The following is a 20,116-nucleotide window of genomic DNA, read 5'->3' as shown; positions in this document are numbered from 1 at the left end:
AGGGCGGAGGGGAGCCCTTAGGAACAAAGCCATCCCTCCGCGAGGGCGCTGGGGGCGGAGTTTGGGGCTCCCTCCCAACCTCCCGCTCTTCTTCCCCTCCCCCCCATACAAGGACAGTCCCCTACGTCAGCTCCCCAAAAGCCAACGCTAAAAATGCAACAATACAAATACCAGCGCTAAAGTCAAAGGCAAGTCCCTCTACCAAGAACAAAGGACAGAAATGAGCTCTTGTCAAAGCCTGGGCAGGTTTTGTAGTCGTTGGGAGTAAATTCTCCCTTGGCTATTTGAAATCCACCTCTGGGAGCCTAGAAAGCCACTCGGACTGGAGAGCTTTCCCAGTCAGGGACTGGGGGGAAGTCACAGGCGGCTTCTTCCGGGCAGAGCCGGGACCTGGGCTCAGTGGGTGCGTGGTGGCATCTTCTTGCAGAGAGCGTCCATTGGGGTGGGGGGGGGTGTCTTTCAGAAGTTTATTTCTCTGTGTCGGCATGGGTCACACCCCTTTGGATCTGGATTCTCGGGGACCACCCTCTAGTCCACAGCCATGAATAAGTCCTGGATGCTCCAGGGCCCCCTCTTTCATCCCTCTCCTTTCGGGGCTGGAGCCTGTGGCTCAGCGAGATAGCATCGCTCCTCTCCTGGGGCCCCTGAGGCCCCTGGGGGCCCCAGTCCGAGGTGGCGCCCAGAAGGCTTCTTTCCCCTCCTTCCACGGAACCGAGGGGCAAACTCTGACCCTGGCTGGGAGGGGGCGGCGTGAAAGGTGCAGACTCACATCCTTCCCCGGGGTTCCCCATCAGGCTCGGGGACATCCCGGGTCAGAGGCAGGGGCCCCAGATGAAGGCTCTGGGAATCCTGACTGCGGTTCCTCTGAGGGGCCAGGACGGAGGGGGGGTGGGAGGGATAGGGGAGGCCCCACTGGTGGTTTCCCAGGAGGGGCCCTGAGCCAGCCAGGGGAGCTTCCACGGCGCTTACGCCCCCCATTCTGTCTCTGCTTCCTTCCTGCAGCCCATCCGCGATCCCATGGACCTGAGCTGCCCCCCACACCCGCTGGCAGGTGACTGGTGGTCTAGGGCAGCGTCTCCCAGGTGGGGCGAGGGCTCCAGCCTCTCTCCATCCCGGTCCGCGCTCAGACAGGACAAAATAAACAACCGCGGGAGGGGAGCGGGAAGCCAGTCCACGGGGCTGTCGACTGGCCAGTGCTCGTGTATTTCGGTCATTTTCCTAGTTGTGGCCAAAAGGCCAGGAGCAGGGGCGTCTGGGACTCCTATGGCTTTTGAGGAGCTTTGGGGCGTGGTCCCCCCCAGTCTTGAGGAGCCTGGCGGCTTCTCACGCCGCCGCCCAGGCAGCTCCAGAAAAGATCCGCTGTACTGGCGGGCGGGAGCCGCCCTTCCTCCCAAGCTCTGCAGCAGGCCCAGCCCGGCTCCTGCGCAAGCTCGCCGTCGGGGCACCGGGTGCCACCGCGTGGCCCCCAAGCCTCGAGAGCGGCCCGGAGGAGCACGGGCCCAGCGAGCTCCGACACGGCCTGCGGAGTCCGACGCCCCTGGCGGCGCGGAGGCTGCAGCGGCTGCTCGCCGCCCACCCCCACCCTCGGCGCCCCGGACCCCAACGCCTCGGAAACAACCGGTGGAAATAGATTTTCCAGGGGATTTTTTAGCGAAGGGCCGGCGGAGTTTGGGGAAGATCAGCCCCTCCCCGGACGACGGGACTGCCCAGGACAAGGTCGCTGCAGTCCTCCGACAGAACGACAGCGCGCCCGTGGCCTGGCGGCCGGCTAGCTCAGCGTGCAAGGCTAACTGTCGCGCTGACAGCGCTGCCCGCCCCCGCCTCCGAGACCCTTCCCCTCCCGCAGTGGAGTTGTCTGTCCCGCACGAGAGCTTATCCTAGGCAAGGGTGTAAGGAAGAAGCCCGAAACACAGCAGGAAGAGAAAAAATTTCTCCGTGTCCCCTTCCCAAAGAGTCGCAGCCCCCTCCCCAGCTTCTACAAACTCCGAGAGCCACCCACTCCTGCCCCAGGGACCACCTAGCTGGGCAAATCCCCACCCCCACCTGGAAAATCGTGGGTTTGCGCCTCGAGCCTGTCAGAGAGCAGTCGCTGCAGAGCGAGGCCCCGTCTGATGCCACCGGAAGATGACCCCCACGCCCAGGACCCTCCAGCAGAGGAGCCACGCGAGTCGCCTTAGGCAGCACCGCCCCGGCAGCAGGAGCCCCCGCGGGGAGCTGCGAGGTGGCGGGCTGATGGCGGAAGGTCTACGTGTGCACTCTGCAACCCCAGACCGGCTCTAGGCTTCCCCCGGATCCCTGGGTGAACGGGAGCCCCGCGCACGGCGTGGGGGTTCGCTTCTGCACCTCACCCCCACCCCTCCCCGTCTGGGTAGCGTCCGCGCGCGGCCCTCCACCCAGCATTCCAGGCCGCGCGTGCTAGGGCGGGAGCGGAGACCCGGATGGCTCTCCGCCCGCCCCCCTCGCTGGTTCTGCTCTTTTTCTTTCTCCACGGAAGCTCAGCCAAGGGATTGCGCAAGCTTCCTGCTCCAGGTCCTTCAAGGGCCCAGAGCCGGGGCCGGACATACCCTAGGCCAGGCGCGCCCCTGCCCCTCCCACTCAGGCCGCCCTGCCCTGTCCCCGCGTCCCCTCGCTCCCCACCCGACACCCCACCCCCAGCTCGCGGCCCCGTGGGTGGCGCCCTCAGGAGGCCGCGTCGGGCGCAGCAGCCCCTGCAGCCAGGAGCCGAGCTCCGGAACGCGCTGTCTCGCCGCCGGAGGTGCTAAACTTCACACTTCGCGGCTTCCCCAGCCCAGTCGGGAAGGCCTCGGCTCGGCTGCCGCTGCGGGGCCGGGCCACGCGAATTCCCGACGAATGCTTGGCTCCTGGTCCGCTCCATCCCTCTTCCTTCGTGCGGCCCCATCTGCCCCTTCCCAGCCTCAGCCGCCTCTCACTGCTCCCGCTCCCTCTTTCGACACCGTTCCCGGGGACCCCACGAAGTCCCCTCGAGCCCCCAAGAGGACCTGGACAGCCACTGTGCCCCCTCTCTGTCCTCCCCGCCGCTGGTCCTGGGGGAGGGGTAATGCTGCTGAAAACTAGACGCCCTGTCCCTACCCCGCCACGGAAGGGGCCTAAGGTACACGCAGGCCGACCAGGACGGGGTGCGACTGGGCTCAGAGCCCCCTTCTGGTGAGGTTCTTGAGCGCCAGGGCTCCGGGCTGGTTGCTCCTTTGTCCCCCACCTCGTCTGCTCTCCACGCTCGCCCTAGCGATCCTTGGCACCCGGTCCTCCCTTCTCTGGGCCCTTTCTCTTCTCCGCTTCGCCTCCCTAAGTGCCCAAAGCCTCGCGGGGCGGGGCCCGCAGGGTGGGGGCGCGAGCTGCCCCTGCCCCGATTCCGCCCCCTGGCGGCGGGTCCCCGGTGCCCGCACGGGACGCACTTCGATGCAACCGGCAACGGCGACGGACGCCGCGGGCGTCCCCAGCGGGGCCCCCGGGCGGTGCACACTGAGAACGAGAGGCGAGGGGGCTGGTCCCGGAGGCGGGCAGGGGGCCTGGGGTCGCCCGGCCCTGTCATTCTGTCCACCCCGCTCCGCCGACACACCGCTCCCGTCGGCCCCGCTCCCTCCCTCGGCGCCTCCCCGGCCCAGGCCCGAGGAGCCCCGGCTCCGCACCTCCCCGGCGCCCTGCTCCCGGCCCCCCTCCCGCGTCCTTCCTCCCCCCCCCCCGCCCCCCCGGCGCCCGGGACCGGGGCCTCGGGTAGGCCGGGCTGCGCCAATCCCGGCCTCGGCCCGCCCCCTGACGCCGAGCTGGGCCCGCGAGGCCCCGCCCGCTGACGTCCGGATTTGCATGAGTTCTTGTGCAGCCGCGGCCCTGGCTCAGTTGTCTGAGCGAGCGCGAGCCGGGAGCCGGGGCGGGCGCGGGCAGCGGCGGGTGGCCGGGCTGTGCGGGGCGAGCGGCGGCGGCGGCGGGCCGCGGGCAGCGGGGTCGCCTCGGCCCGGGCGCCGGCTGGGCGCCGGCGGGAGCGAGCAGTGTGTGCAGCCGCGCCGGCCCCCCGCGCCCCGGCGCGCTCCGGCCCGGCCATGGAGCTGCCAGCTGTTGGCGAGCACGTCTTCGCGGTGGAGAGCATCGAGAAGAAGCGGATCCGCAAGGTAGGGCGGCGCGGGGGTGGCAGCGGGGCGGCGCGGGGGCGGCGGCCGAGCAGCCCGCGAGGAGGCGGGGAGGGGGTGGGGAGGCTGCGGGCCGGGGCCGGGGATCCCGCGGAAGCTGATGGAGTGTGCTGTCTCTTCCCCCCGCAGGGCAGAGTGGAGTATCTGGTGAAATGGAGAGGCTGGTCCCCCAAGTAAGTAGCGGCGGAGTGGCGGGGGAGCCGGGGGTCGCGGCGCGGGGCTCCGGGGCTCGGGACCCGCCGGGCCGGTGGGGTGGTGGGGGGAGCGGACGGGAGGCGGGGTGGAGGTGGGGTGGAGGGAGGAGGGGGTGGGGAGGCCGGTGGCAGGCACTGGGGAAGCCGAGCCGCCGAGCCCGAGCCCGGCGCCCTGTGTTGTGCTCCGCTCTCCGGGAAATACCATCACTAATTTATGCACTGAAAGGAGCCGGAGGAGCTGGAGAGACGCGGGGCCGGGCCGAGGAGGCCGGCGGAGGGAGGGAGGGCGCAGGCACTGACTGATGTGCAGCAGAAAATGGCTCCTTTTCCCTTTCCCTCCACCGAACGGCTCCATATTGCAAAACCAAAAAAAAAAAAAAAAAAAAAAAAAAAAATTAAAAAGCGACGAAAATGCAATTATGTGCCTCTTCCCTCCTAGTGGTGCAGGGGAAGGAAGGAAAATGGCAGAAAATGCTGGGCACTGTCACTGCAGCGCTTTTGGTGGGGAATTTCTTTTTTTAATTTGAAATGCGAAGGCACCGGATGGAGACAGACGCGCAGGCACGCACACACACACTCACACACACAGGCATATTTTTGTGTTGCTGAGTATTTGGGGGTGCTTGCCCGTGACAGCGGGCTCCAGGGCCACGAGGGGGTGTCGGGGGGCCGCTCGGCTGGCCGTTATCGGATTAGGGGTCAAGTGGAGAGCGCATGAAGTCCTAGCGGAGACTCGGGGCTGGGGAGCCAGGAGGGGACTGCGACTTTGCCTTTTGGCTGCTTTGCACGCAGGGTTCCTGGTGAGCAAAGTGGCTTTGGAACATGTCGCAGTAACACGCTTAAAATTCTTGGACAACTGCAAAATAAACTGCTAGTTTCATTTTCCTTACCCCTCCCCTTCCTGCCCCTGTGTGTTTATTTTGACTTGGGGGGGGTGTCAAGCCTGCAGAAGTCTACCCCCTAGCCCCCACATCCACAGTGAGGGCGCTTTCGGTTCGTGAAGACAGCGTGGGGCCTCTTGTCAGTCCCCACCCGGAGGCCGCCACGCTGGCTCGCGTGTTTCACGCTGTGCCCCCTCCCTTTTCCCTTGCAAGATATAACACGTGGGAACCCGAGGAGAACATCCTGGACCCCCGGCTGCTGATCGCCTTCCAGAACAGGTGAGCGCCCCCCGGCACCCGCCCGCGGCCGGGATCGGCCATGCGAATGGGCGTGTGGGTCAGGCAGCACCGAGGGGGAAAGGGCAGGGAGGGGCCTGCAGGAGCCCCCTCCCTCCGACGGGCCGGAACGGCAGGGCTGCGGCCTCGGCTTCGCTAACCAACGTCCTTGGCGGTTGCTGCAGCCTGTGCGTGGGGGCGGGGCAGGGCCAGAGAAGGCGAGGCTTGTGTTTGGGGGGGGCTGCGGGAACGGTTCGCGCGGTGGCCCTACAGCTGCCCCGAGAACTCGGAGCCGCGCCTAGGCCCCCTCGGGCCCCCTCCCGTCCTGATCTTGGAGCTCCGCCCCCAGAGTCTAGGTGTTGCTTCCCTGCCGCCACGGGCGGCTTGGCCCCAGCACGTCGCGGGGCAGCTCCGAGGAGCTGGCACTGTGAAACCGCCGGACGTCACGGAACTGAACTTAACCTGTTGGGGGCTGGAGAAAAGTTGACAAGACCTTAAGCCCCGACCCTCATCCCCAGGGAGCTTGGGATGGGGGGGCATCAGGTTCTGGCTGGCAGGGGGTGCTCCTCACACCCCCCACTGGGCTACTAGGTGGGTGAGCTTGGGCAAAGGGTGTGGGGTGGGCGCTGCCCGGCTGGCGGAGGGGTGGTATCCGGGAGGAGCTCATCCTCCTGCACACAGATGCTTGTCACGCTGCAGCTGATGCAGCTGGATTCACTGCCGGTCGCTGTGGTTCTCTGTTTCGGGAGGACAGAGGGGGGAGGGCTGGAGCGGAGGGGAGGAGCGGCAGGGCCCGCGGAGCTCGGCCACCCTGTGGCCTGCCGTCCCCCCTCCCCCTTTTATTTTGCATTATTTCCTGTGGTGCGTTTGGCGCTAAAACTAAACTCTAGACCCTTGGAACGAGCAACTAGCGGGGAACTTGCTCTCCCGCGACGCTGGAGCGGGGGTGGGGGCTAGGGGGGGCCCCGCTGAGAAGGGACTCTGCCCCGGCTGCACCTGGGAGCTCGCCACCCTGTAACCATGTCAGCGGCTGATGCCATGTTGCGTAATGAGTCCCCGGAGTATTAAAACGCAGGCTGTTGCAATGCCGCGCAACTTCGGAGTCGGCCAGGCTGAGGCCCTGGGCTTGGCGGAACTCCCCTGGGCTAGCCCACCGGCCGAGGGTTACCTAGGGCCTCAGGAGAGCGGGTTTCTGGCCCGAAAATGGGCTGCAACTTCGGCCAAGCCTGGAGAGGAGCCCGCTTCTTCCATGGAGGACTGGGCGGTGCTGGGACAATCTGCCCCCCAGCCTCGGGGCACCCTAGGCCACACCGCAGGTGGAATCCTGACAGCTGTATTGACCTCCGCCACCGCCTGTGGGCTTAATTAATTTGGAAATCGAGGGGGCAGGGCTTGGCGAGGGGGCGGGGCCTGTGCCCCCCACCCCCGCCCCGCCCCGCCCAGCCTCCGCCCCGGCCGCCTGGGAGCCGGTTTACCAGGTGGCTGAGAACCTGGCCAGGCCTCTTCGGCTGGCCTCCGCCCCCAGCCCCTAATTGGCTCATTTGCCGCTGTGTAAACAAGGGTGCAGCCCCTCCCCCTGTTTAGTGCCTGGCCTTTAGGAAAACGAGCCCTCCCTTCCGCCGGCGGCTCTCGTTATCTGAATCTTAATGAGGTCATTAGCATCTCCGGCCTCGGATGGGAGGAACGATGGGAGGAACGTGGTCCTCACACACCTCCTTCCGGCCTGTTAGCATCCCCTGGAGCCCCGCGCCTGCTCCACTTCGCGCGCGACCACCGGCTCAAGGCTGTGAGTGGCAGTGCAGGTGACCCAGCCCCGAAACTGCCATCTCGCCCGCAGAGAGGCAGGCTTGTGGGACGCGCCACTTCAGGCGCGGACCCCAGAGGTGGGAAAGCCCTTCTCGGAGGACCCCTTGGGCAGGTGAGGGTCGGTTGGAGCGAAAAGCTGGGCTCTGAGACCGGACCGAGGCGCCCAGCTGGCTGCAGGGGCTACCTTTTGCCTTGAGCTCTGAGTCATTCTGGGTCTTGCTAGCCCCGCGGCCCGCTGAAGGGGGCCATCACCCCAGGCTGAAGCAGAGCAGGAGGGGAGGTGACCCCCAGGCTAACGGCGCTGCCTGTTGCTCTGTGCCCCCAGGGAACGGCAGGAGCAGCTGATGGGCTATCGGAAGAGAGGGCCCAAGCCCAAACCGCTGGTGGTGCAGGTGAGAGCACTCTCTGGCCCTGGGGCTGCCCGCGAGGCGTCCTTTCCCTCTCGATTGCCACAGGAGCTTTTCCCAGGCCTGGAGGGTGGGGGAGGGGTGTAGCTCCAGGGCACTCCAAGTCCCTTCCTTTCTACCTGACCTTTCACACTGACGCTGGCGGCTGGCTTTTCCCCAGGTGCCCACCTTTGCGCGGCGCTCCAATGTGCTGAGCGGACTCCAGGACTCCTCTGCGGACAACCGCACCAAGCTGGAGCTGGGCGCTCAGGGCAAGGGCCAGGGGCACCAGTACGAGCTCAACAGCAAGAAGCATCACCAGTACCAGCCGCACAGCAAGGAGCGGGCGGGCAAGCCCCCGCCACCCGGCAAGAGCGGCAAGTACTACTACCAGCTCAACAGCAAGAAGCACCACCCCTACCAGCCTGACCCCAAGATGTACGACCTGCAGTACCAGGGCGGCCACAAGGAGGCGCCGAGCCCCACCTGCCCTGACCTGGGCGCCAAGACCCACGCGCCCGACAAGTGGGCCCATGGCGCTGGGGCCAAGGGCTACCTGGGAGCCGTGAAGCCGCTGGCCGGTGCGGCTGGGGCTCCGGGAAAGGGCTCCGAGAAAGGGCCTCCCAACGGGATGACGCCGGCCCCCAAGGAGGCGGTGACGGGCAACGGGATTGGAGGCAAGATGAAGATCGTCAAAAACAAGAACAAAAACGGGCGCATCGTGATCGTGATGAGCAAGTACATGGAGAACGGCATGCAGGCCGTGAAGATCAAGTCCGGCGAGGCAGCAGAGGGCGAGGCACGCTCCCCGGGCCACAAGAAGCGGGCCTCCGAGGAGCGCCACGCCCCCGCAGACAGGACTTTCAAAAAGGCGGCGGGGGCAGAGGAGAAGAAGGTGGAAGCCCCCTTTAAGAGGAGAGAGGAGGAGGCACCAGCCACCGGGGACGCGCAGCCCCAGGACGCCGGCTCCCGCAAGCTGTCCCCGCCGACCAAGGAGGCCTTCGGCGAGCAGCCGTTGCAGCTCACCACCAAGCCGGACCTGCTGGCCTGGGACCCGGCCCGCGGCGCGCACCCGCCCGCCCACCACCACCACCACCACCACCACCATCACCACCATCACCACGCGGTGGGCCTCAACCTGTCCCACGCGCGCAAGCGATGCCTCTCCGAGACCCACGGCGAGCGGGAGCCCTGCAAGAAGCGGCTGACGGCTCGGAGCATCAGCACCCCCACCTGCCTCGGGGGCAGCCCGGCCGCCGAGCGACCCGCTGACCAGCCCCCTGCCGCCCTCCAGCAGCCCGAGGTCATCCTGCTGGACTCAGACCTGGACGAGCCCATAGACTTGCGCTGCGTCAAGACGCGCGGCATGGCTGGGGAGCCGCCCGGCGCCCTCCAAGTGAAGCCTGAGGCGCCTGCGACCGCCACGGTGACAGCCGCACCGGTGACAGCGGCGGAGAAGCCCCCAGCCGAGGCCCAGGACGAGCCGGAGGAGCCGCTCAGCGAGTTCAAGCCCTTCTTTGGGAATATAATTATCACCGACGTCACTGCGAACTGCCTCACCGTCACTTTCAAGGAGTACGTCACGGTGTAGCTGGAGGGCACCGGAAGGGGAAGCTCGTTCTCGGGGGGAGCTTAGCGCCTCGGGCCGGGGAGGGAGGGGCGCGTTCCTCCCCTGGCCCCCTGCCGGGAGATCCCGGCCGGCCCCCAGCGCCAGGACCCCAAAGCCGCAGTAACCGCGTCCCTCTGTATCCAGCTGTGGGATCCTGGCTGGGGCGCCCGGCCTGCTCGGAGAACTGGTACCTTCCGGGAGGTGCCTGCGGGTCTCAGCCTCCCACCCGCCCCCGCCCTCCCTCGTGGACCGCCAGGGCAGCCACGCACGGGGCTCTCAGAGTTATAGTATTATATTTTAACCGTGCTAACTTGTCAAGTGCAGACTTTACTCCCGTTTGTACGTGGTGTTATTATTGAAATGTATTGTTTGAGCTCAAAGGCCCGACGACCCCTTTGGGCTGATATATATATATATATATATATTTATTTGTAGGTATTTATATATGGAATATAAAAACCTAGATTTATGGAGTTCCCTCTAGATCATGTTATATTCTATATCAGACAAACTATTTTCTGTTGACCCTTCTTCAGTTCATTCAGTACTTGTTTGATTTCCTTTTCTCCCCTTTCAGGAACTGCAATACCAGTAACCTTGGTATATATTTTTTGATACTGTACACATGGATGTGTTGTTTCTATGTGCAAAAAGAAAAGAGAAAAACGTTTGTTAAAAGGCTAAACGAGCTCTCTAGAAACTGCTGCTACTAGAAATGTCTAAACTATAAGCTTCCGATTATTACCTGCTTGAATGTAAATATTAAATGGAGATGTTGAAGGTGCACTCTCTGGCTGTTGGAGGCCCGGGCCCCCCTCCCCACCCCACTTCCCCTTAGGCGTCAGGGAGGAAACTGACGGCCTGCGCGCTAACCTTAGCAAAGCCAGGAGGCCTGGTTTCGAGGGCTGAGGCACCCTCACACTGAGGAGTGACCCTGCTCCCCAGGAGGTCGGAAGTCGAGAGACACTCCAAAAGAGAGGGGACCCCGCCCCCAGGGCACTTGGTGGTGCCGGGATCTGCACAGTAGGGGAAGGGTGCAGGGGTGGGTGGGCAGGCTCCCAGAGGCTTGGGTAGGGCCAGCCCCCACCCGGAGCGGCACCCGCCAGGCACCTGCTGATCTTTGTCCCCCACCCACTGGGGCACAACACACCCAGGCGCCGGCCCGGTGGGGCAGGGGTGTTCCTCCTTAGTAATCCGTGCCTGGTCGGGCAGGTTCAGCGGGAGGAGACCCTCCCACCCTCTCCGGCCTCCCTTGCTGGCATCCCCAGCCCCGCCCCTCCGAGGGAGCCTCCGCGGCTCTTTCTCTGCCAGGCTCTCTCCCCGGAAACCACCAGGCCAGAGGCTCTGACTGGAGGCACAGCCTGCGCTCCGGGGCAGGGGGTGGGGGTTGGGGCTTCCTTGGAGGTGGATGGTGGGGGGAGGAGGAGGAGGCTTGCAGAGCCAGGCCTGCCCACCCTCACGTCTTTAGTTAGTGGGGAAATGCGGGACCCCATCTCGCCCATGCTGCTGCGGGTGGCAAATATGGGGCACTTGGTGACCCGGGGCAGGAAGGGGTTAAGGGCCCAGAGCAGGCGAGGGCAGTGGGCTAAGCTCTGAAGTGCAGCTCCCCCGGCCTGGAAGCCACCACCCGGGAATGCAGGGGCGGAGGCCAGCTTTCTGCAGACGCAGCGATCTTCCTCCCGGCTGGGGTGGCCAAGCAGGGCCAGGGGCCGGGGACAGGTCCTTGCGGGTACTTGACTGCTCCTGGCCTGCAAAGCCCCTTGTTGGCCTGCCTGGGACTGAGGGGCCCAAGCCCGTGCGGAGCGCCAGGGCGGAAGAGGTCAACGTGGTTTCAGAATGGGTGTGTGTCTGGGGGGTCGGGGTGGGGGGGAGGTGGCGAGAGCGCACAGTGTTGGGAAGGCCAGGGAAAGCGCTGGAGGGCCAGGAGGGTGGGGAGGCCTGAATGCGGACAGTGTGGCCAGTGTTGGCTGCAGGCCACCAGCGACTGGAGATGGGGGAGGGGAGCCCAGCGGGGGAGGGGAGGGAGGGAAGGGAAGTTCAAAAAAAAAGAAAAAAACCCGTTGAGAGTTTCTAGCCCTGGCTTTTGTAAATTGTCCCTCCCACCACCCCCTTCACCCCAGCCCCCTAAAATGAGCTAAATGCCGCCCCTCCCCCTCCATGTAATGAATGCCCTTTGCCACCCTGGGAGCCGAGGGAGGGAGGGGTGACCGTGACTGCTTCTGGCAAACTGCCTGCTCAGCACTAGAACTGGGCCTGTCCTTCACTGGCTGGCACACAAAGGGGCATGCCCGGCGGCGATTTCGTCTCCCTGTTTTTCTGGAAAAGGGGAACTAAATATTCGGGAATGGGAAGGGGGAGCCCCTTGTTCAGGTCAGCACAGTCTGTGACTTGAGAGGGAGCCTTAGTCCCTGGGGTGCCCCTCTGCCCAGTGGGTGGCCTCTGCCAGTCTGAGCCTGGGGAGTGGGGGAGGGGCAGGAGGTAGAGGAGGGTACTGCCACTACCTCTGAGGGAAAGACGTGGCCTGCAGGTCGCCTGAGGCCCTGGAAACTGGGCTTGTGGTGGGTCTGCAAGGAGGGCAGGTCAAGAGCTTATGGAGCCTGGGATCAGAAGGCTGACAGCAGAGCAAAGGCGGGCGGGCAGGTCACGAGGAGCCGCAGGGATGCCCAGCCCGGGGCCAGACCCGAGAAGGTCCAAGGGCGCCATTTGCTGAGCTCCGCAGACTCAGACACCACCTGGGCACCTTGTTCCACTCAGACCACGGAGCTGAGTTTGCCGGGGGATGAGAGTCTGGGGCTCTGGGGGCAGAACAGCTTGTCCAGGGCCAGTGGCCGCTGCCCAGTTCCGTGCTGATTCCAGAACCAAGCTGTCTGCTCCACCTTCCTGCAGAGAGGTGCCCACGGTGACTCACCACCCCGCCTCCCATCCCCACCTGGGCCTCAGGGCCTCTTGGCATAGCTGTGTCCACGGCTGAGGAATATTCACAGGAGGTCACAGCCCTGGGCCAGACCGGGGAAGAAAGGCCCCCAGGTGGGGCCTGTTCTGCCTAACTCGGGGCCCAGCTGTCTGTCAGCTCCCAGCGCCTCACCAGCAAAGGCTCAGAAACCCTCTCCTTGAGCCCAAGTTCAGGGCAGAAAGAAAGCAGGAGGCAGAGATCTTAACGTTGCACCTGGGAGACCCAAACTTCTGTCCCTTCTCCACATGAGCCTTCTAAGAGCCGAGCCTTAAGCATGGCGCACTCGTGTATGCCTGCCCCCCCGCCCTGCCAGAAACTGGTAAGCTGGCCCCTCCAGCACCAGCCCGGGCCGGACTCTGGCTCCGGGGTCCCTAGAGAGCCTGCACCCCTACCCCAACCCCTTTTCACTAGAGCCAAGTTCAGCCCTTCACTGGCTGTTTGCTCTGTCCTTGGATCCCGCCAGAGTGCTTTGGCAGCTAGGGTGGCCAGACCGAGCACCTAAAAAGATAGGGTGCTTAGCTACGTGTGAATTTCAGATGGACGCTGCCTCATTATTTAGTGTGAGCGTGTCCCATGGGATAGGTGAGATATGCCAACGCAGTGTGTACAGCAAAGGAAAAATCGAATGCACTGCTGATGTGAATTCCGACGTCACAGGGCCCCCTGCAAACCCTGTCCGGGTGCTGACCCGTGAGCGAGGTCCGTCCCGGCCCCCAGGCAGGCTCAGCCCAGGTGGGGAGAGGAGATGCTGGCGCTGAGCCACTCGGGTCCCATGTGGGTGGCTGTCGTCACGACAGGGGTTTTGCTGGCGTGGCCCTATGTGGTGGCACTGAACAATGACTGCAGTTTAAGGTGGGGGTGCGGTGTGCATGTGACATGACCTGGACAGGGGAGTGAGGGGAGACCAGAACCGGTCCCTGTGTCTCTGCCCACCTTGGGCTCCTGAACCGAGGTGCCTCCATCCCTGCGCTCCCAGGCAGCAACTTCTAGAACATGCAAGGAGGGCAGGACAGGTGTGGTTGCAGCGCCCAGAGCCCTCAGCTGAAACCTGTCCCTCCCCACAGCTCAGGGGCCTCCTCGCCAGCGAGGACATGGCCGACGGTGGGGATGGGCCCAGGAGGGCCTGGCGCGCTTCTGCAAACCCCCCAAGTAAGCACATGGCGTGTTGTTTTTTACCAAGGAACGTGAAACACCCCGCGCCCGATCCGAACGCCTTCTCACGGCGTTTGGCTCCGTATCGGGGTGACCTGACGTGGGGACGGACCGTAGGTTACCCGTTGACCTGGGGCCTCATCCCCAGCCCTCCTCCGGCTTTATCCTGGGCCACCGAGGAGGTCACAGGCACAGCAGAGGCACAGCATGAGACACGTGAGCCAGGCCTGCGCTTGCACGGAGGCCGGGTTTCTCCTGCGGTTCCTCACTGGTGGCTGCTCAGCTGAGAAGGGGGGACTCAGAAGAGGAAAGGGTACTGAGGTGGCGACTCCCGGACACACAGTGTCTGTCTCCTGGGGCCGTGGCCCCGAACCTGCCCCGCCCCGCCCCCACGCCCTCCTGTCTTCCCTGCGCCGACCAAGGGCTGGTTGTGTGCGGGCACCTCAGGGGCCGTCTCATGTGATGCCCACGCGCCTGCGGGCGGGAGGCCCTCCTCGCAGACGGCTTTGGTGCCGGTGTTGCCTCTCTGAGCGCAGATGTTCGTGACCAGGACCACAGACAGGGGTTCTGAGGAGCCTTGATTGTTTCCAGGAGCCGTGCACTCAGCTTCTAGCGTCTGTGGATCCTTCAGAAGCCAGCCTAGGTCTCCTCCCTTCTCCGAGGTTGTTCTAGACGATTCCAACCTTTACCAGGGCCAGCTGTAGCTGCAGTATTTACTGACCCCCCACGCGCCCCCAACTCATTTTCAATCAACACATGGATGCGTGGGCCTCGGCTCTCCAACTAGACAGAGCCCTGACGAGGGATATGTCTGGGGTGTTTTATGTGCTCCCACAGCTTGTACATGGTTCTCAGATAGATGCCTTAGAATCAGATACCGTGGGGGGAGGGGCGGACGGCGCCTCTCGGACAGTGGCCCTGGTTCCTGCACTGCAAGCCATTAATAGCACCCACAGACCAAGGAAGGGCCTGAACAGCCCCCAGCGGCTCAGCCCCCAGGCCCCTGAGGCTGCAGAGCGAGACCAGGGCGCCTTCCCCCTTGCCAGGCCTACACCTGATCCACTTGTGAGGGCTTCAGGAGGCTCCAGGTAATTACGAGGTAATTGAATTTAAGGGAACAGAACCTGAGGGTAATAATCCTGGAGTCAGTTTCAGGCAGACACACGGTTTCGTTTCCGTATTTAGCTAGTGGTGCGTGTTATTTTGCTGCTCGTGGCTCGGCCTCCATCTCACCCTTTTGCATGTAGTTGTAACGTGAGGTGGGAGAGGGGCAGGCATGTCACACACACACACACACACACACACACACACACACACACACACCCATCGGCGACCAGCGGAGGACACAGCACCCGCCACCCTCTCTTTCCATGGGCGGCATTTCGTGTGAGCTGTGTGCAGAAGGCCAGGCACCCCGCGAGCGCTGAACGCTGCTTGTGGTCATGAGGGCACCTACCCAATTGCCTGCAGGTTCGCACACCGAGGTGGGGGCAGAGCTGGCGTGACCGAAGGCTGCGCAGGGAGCGCGTGCCCCCACGTGCCGCGCATGGGTGTGGGTGTGGGTGTCCGGGGCTGCGGACGCCGCCGCAGCACGGCCCACGCTGCCAGCAAGGCCTCTCGCTTGCCACCTGAGTGAAGGGCCCTTCGAACGCACCCCGGAGTTTACTGTCACTGCTAACAAGCGCCTCTGACGCCTTTCGACCCGCTCCAGGTGTAAAGTTAGCCTCCCTGGGTTTCCCCCCTTTCCTGTTTCATCTGAGGAATTCTTCACTAATTCCACGGTATCTGGTTTCTCATTGTTTCTCTCTGCGGCAGAGAGCCCCTTGGGGTGGGCTCTGGAAGGTCTGCCTCACAGTCTGGGCCTCCGGGATCACTGGTCCTACCCTCCGCTGCCCGCCGCCCTCTCCAGGGGGGCTGCCCTGCCTGTCAGAGCGGTGCGAGCCCTACCGTCCTGGGGAAACGAGCAAACACCTCTCGCAGAATCAGAGAATGGCCTTGGGTGGTCGCTCTGCAGGAGGAACAGGACAGCGTGCTACGCTCCTCTGTAACACAACGCTGCAGTCACGCAAATGGCACAGAGTCACGGTGTGTCATCCAGTCTCGGGTGGGGGGCGGTGCTATTGGGGCTTGAGGACTCGGAGGAGCTCAGGCTGGCGGAAGAGGCCTGGGCTGTTCCAGATGCGAGCTGAGGACCATGTCTCTCCCTCTGACTCGAAGGAGGTAGGACGGGGGGTGGGGAGAGAAGAGCCTGGCCAGTGGAGTCCCTCCCTCGGAGGGAGGAAGAGCGGAAGCAGCGAGCATCCTTATGGCCGTTTCCTGCTTTGTTTTTCTTGCTCTGACTCTCCCCCCAGGGCTGGGGTGGGGGGGACGCTGGGCAGGTCCCGGAGGCCCAGGAAGCCAGCCGGGCTCCACTGGAGCCCCCGTGCCACTTCCCACTGGCTCCTCTCCTGGCACTGAAAATTATTTATGTTTGCAAATTGCTTTTGACTCACATGAGTTATTCCTCTTGCCTGCCAACAGGTCTGCGGCGGGGAGCGGGTTATGGAGCCGGCGAGCTGAGAAATCCAGGGGCGATGGCGGACCTGGCCCTGAGGGAGGATCGCAGGCCCTGGGGTCTGGTCCGGGTCTCCACTGCTGCGCCTTGACTTCCCCTCCTGGGGTCGAGCTTCTCATCTGCAGAACAAGAGGGTTGGGTGGCCTGTGGGGGCCGTCGGGGGCCTCATGGCTCTGATGTCCCCTGGGCCTGTGACCTCTGGCGGGGCCCAGATGAGAGTGGCGCCAGCTGCCAGACCCCGATGCCAGAGGCGGCGAGGGTGCTTCCTCTCTGAGTCTGGTGCCACGATGGCCCTCAGTGACGTCTTCTTCTCTAGACGAGGGTGAAAACAAAGGTCTGCAGAGGAACGGCAGCGTGGAAAGTTGGAAAGTCCCTGGGGCTGGTCCAAGAGAGAAACACACACAGCCCCCCCCAAGGAGCCACCTGGTCACCAGCAGGTCCTCAGCGGACAGGGCGCGGGTGGGGTGGCCTGCGGCCCAGGGGGAGCACAGGGTCATGGGCTCCTGGAGGCTGAGCAGGGAGAGGATACGGAGTGTCTGCTTCGAGTCCTTCACTGCACCAAGGAGAAACTGAGCCTCCGAAAGAGCAAGCCAGCATCAAGGTGAAGTATCGATCATGCCTGCCCACCAGCCGTGCTCGCCCAGGTCCCTGCTGCGGAACTGGATCTATTAATAGGAATGACGACGAGGTAAGCCCGAGTTAACGCCAGAGCTGTGGCGGCTGCCCCTGCTGCTGCCGAATGCCGCGGTCTGGCTTCTGTTCTCCGGACTGTGGTTTGGGGCCCAACCCGGAGAGAGGACGGAGGGTCTGGGCTTCTTCCAATCCAGTGACCACCAAGCGGGGACAATGGCTGTTGTGGGCTCAGCGCTCCGAGGTGGCAAGAAACCTGCCAACCTCAGAGCCTGTGTTGGCTGTGCCTGGGCAGAAAGATGGTATTTCTTCATCCCTGGCCAAACCACAGCGAACCTCAGCCGCGGGTGCAGAGGGGAGTCTGGGGTCTGTGCTCTCTCTCACGGGAGAGGACCTACGGGTGGGCGGGAGGCAGCTGGGCAGTGGGGAGAGGGCCTTCCCTGCAGAAGGCCTCCCCCGCCCAGTCCTGACCGTGCCCCCGGGAGCAGGGGCTTCCACCCGAGGCAACGGTGATGCCTCACGTCTGCCTCCCAGAGCAAACTCGCATGAGTTCCGTGGGTTCCTCCTAGGACTGGGGGCTGGGCCAGGCTGTCAGCACGCGGAGAGATTAGTCATGGCCCCCTTGCAGCACCAAGGTTAAGGAACCCGGAGAAAAGGCGAGGCCCTGGCCCCACTTAAAGGAGACTCAAAAGATAAGACACCAAATGCAGCTCATGATCTGGGTTTGCTTTTGAAACGAGAAAAACAAAACAAAACAAAACTAGTTACAAAGAACATTACTGAGTGCCACGGTGACGTGAAGCACAGCACAGGGACTGTGATCACCACGGACGGACGGTGCCGGCAGGGGCAGGGGGGTGGAGGGACCGGAAACACCGGGGGGCCACCTCGTAGCAATTGTCTGACTGCCATCCTGCACACCTGACACTAATACAAAATAACATCAAAAGTAAACTGTAACTGGAAAATACAGATTTAGAAAGGCCGTGACAGGAAAGCGACAAGGCCAGCCTGGGGCCGTGTGAGACGTCCTATCGGCGGTCACGCTGAGAACGTCCCTGATCCTAGAAAATCCACGCTGCTCGGAAGCCCTCAGGCTTGATGAGCACAGGTCTCCCACTCACTCTCAGACAGCTGGGAACAAATGTGTCCGTAAGGACGGAGCAGACAGCAGCCGCTGGGGAAGCTGGGTAGGGAACCTAGGGCAGCTCCTTTATGGTTCTTGCTACTTTTCGGTAAACAGTGTTGTTACAACGTAAAAACCGGTCCTGGGAGCCTCCCCTCCGGGGTTGGGGCAGGTGCGGTCCGCGCTGGAGCTGCGTGCGGGGCTGGCAGGGACCAGCAGAGCCACCCCACGCAGGTGAGGCTGAGCCCTCGGGGCCGCCTGCTTTCCAACCCTTCGCCCCATGACCTCAACACAAGTGTTGGGGGCCCGGGAGGGCGAGACCACAAGCCCGAGCCCTGCCCCAGCAGGGTCCCACCACCCCCAGCTCCGCCAGCCCCTCGCACCTCCCGGCTGAATCCAGCCTTACTCTGCAGCCACGCGAGGAGGAAGCAGAACTAGGCAGCCAGGCAGACCTGGCACGTGTGCCAGCCCCTGCACTCCCCAGTTCTGTGCCCGGGGCTGGTGGCTCTGTGCCTCTGAGCTCCCCAAAGCTGCTTCCTTCTCATCATGGAGGTCACCTACACGCCACCTTTTGAGAGAAGCCTTCCCGTCTCATTAGCCTGGTTTTTTTTTACAGCAGGGCATCCTTATCTGAAAGTATTGATTTGTTTACTTGTCTGCCTCCCCTGGGCAGAGTGTCAGCTCCAGGAGAGCAAGTCTTTGTCTAGCTCATTGATCCCAGAACTTGGCTGGGGCACCAGAGCTATTCGTGATGGGGGGAGGGGAGCCTCAGTTTCCTCACCAGTGAGATGGAGGTGGTGAGCCCTGATGCAGGCACACTTGTCAGGCTGCTCAGAGAGAGGCCCAGGGTGCCCCAGGGGTGCGCTTGCCTAGAAGAGGCAGGAAGAAGCCACGTCAGGACTGTGAGGACGAGCAGCCCAGCGTGGCCCCCTCCTGCTCGGACACTCTCTAATTAACCTGGCCACCCGGTCGTTCTGTCAGGGGAAGAGCACGTAGATGGGAAGGAGTGAGTTATGTTGTCAGGGCTTTTGTTCTGGGTTGCCCTGTGGGGGGTGGGGGCTAGGCCTCATTGGGTGCTGTGAGCGGGCATGACCCTACCTGATTTCCCCAGCCTCTGCCCCCCAGACCGGACATCCCAGCAGCTCTGTGAACCCAGGTGGCTGAGAAGCCACACGTGGCCGGAGCCCAGAAACGCCATGGGCCCGGAAACATTTAGTCACGTGTCGTGTGAAGAGATTCTAAAGCAAAGAAGCAGCATGGACCCTCAGACCACGCTCCTCCCACTGACCTGGATTTTTCCGCTCCTGACCGCAGAATGTACTAGAAGAGAATTACACCTGTCATCGTGGCCTTGCCTGTGGGTCACAGGAGGCGGGCAAGGTCTGCAGAGCGCGGGCCCTGACCACGGCCTGGCTGGCTGGGTGACCAGGGGAGTCAGCGAGTCAACGGATGGAAAACTCGGGCACTTCCGGGTATTGTAGCTCAGAACTTGGTTTCTTCCCTGGTACATGAGACGGGCTGGAAACAGTGGGCCGACCCCAATCTAGGCCTGCCTTTTGTCCCCCTGGAAAGCTGGCACGACATGCAACCGCAGCACACCTAGAAGCTCCCTGGAGGTGACTGTGGCATCCCAAATAGAGCAGGTCCCTTCTCTAACCTAATTAGGGCCCAAGGAGACCTTCTGAAACCCAAGCCCCCAGGAGACAGGAAGCAGCTGAGAAGGCGCCGGAGAAAGGCCTCAGCCCCACATCCTCGGGCATTTGCTCACTGCTGTTGACTGCCATGTGGCTTCCCGGTGACAATGTTGAAAGATCTAAATGCACACGGGGCATCGCAGGGGGCATACCATACAGGCCGACTTAGCTCGGCACGTCAGCAGGTGAAGACCATGCTGACATTTAGAACAGCAGACGGGATCCTGTCCGCTGCCACTGCCGCCGCTGCCCCAGGGGCCGGAGACATGAAACGGCCTCCAGCTCTGGGCCGGTGGGGGCCTCTCGCAGGCAAGGGATCTCTTTGCTACGTCCAGGCCTTGAGGGGTGGGTGAGGGGAGTGCCAGGTAGAACGGATGGCTGACAAGGAAGAGGCCAACGACTGATCTGCTGTCCCAAATTCCCATCCTGGAGCACAAGTGGGCAAACGGTCAGATCTATAAATAATGCTTTCAAGAGGGGCCCTTCCTGATGCACCTCCCAGAGTTGGCAGGCATGCCCTGCTCTGTTAGCGCTCCTGCGCCCTCTCTCTCTCCCTCTCCCCCCTCCCCCTCTCCCCCCTCCCCCTCCTTCTCCCTCTCCCCCCCTCTCCCCCTCTCCCCCCTCCCCCTCCCCCCCTCCTTCTCTCCCTCTCCCTTTCCTTCCTCTCTCTCTCCCTCCCTCCCACTCGGTAGTGTTGAGCCAGGAACACAGGA

At 63.5% G+C, this 20,116-nt stretch overlaps 1 protein-coding gene across 2 annotated transcripts; it reads left to right on the top strand.

Annotated features, from left to right (window-relative positions):
• Window positions 1-3,967: 3,967 nt before the first annotated feature.
• On the top strand, window positions 3,968-10,080 carry CBX4 (chromobox 4). Of its 2 annotated transcripts, XM_090257776.1 has the most exons (5): window positions 3,968-4,124; window positions 4,272-4,315; window positions 5,431-5,496; window positions 7,625-7,691; window positions 7,867-10,080. In XM_090257776.1, the coding sequence occupies exons 1-5, from the start codon at window positions 4,056-4,058 to the stop codon at window positions 9,274-9,276; spliced, it is 1,656 nt and encodes a 551-aa protein (XP_090113902.1). In that variant the 5' UTR covers window positions 3,968-4,055; the 3' UTR covers window positions 9,277-10,080. The 2 variants fall into 2 exon arrangements, with proteins under 2 accessions (XP_090113902.1, XP_090113903.1); XM_090257777.1 differs by lacking the exons at window positions 3,968-4,124; window positions 4,272-4,315; window positions 5,431-5,496 and adding an exon at window positions 5,726-6,084.
• The last annotated feature ends 10,036 nt before the right edge of the window (window positions 10,081-20,116 follow it).

The sequence above is a fragment of the Furipterus horrens genome, unplaced genomic scaffold, assembly GCF_987537825.1.
Source record: "Furipterus horrens unplaced genomic scaffold, mFurHor1.1.pri manual_scaffold_11, whole genome shotgun sequence".
NCBI classification, from domain to species: Eukaryota; Metazoa; Chordata; class Mammalia; order Chiroptera; family Furipteridae; genus Furipterus; species Furipterus horrens.
This window is presented reverse-complemented; position numbering and strand designations above follow the sequence as displayed.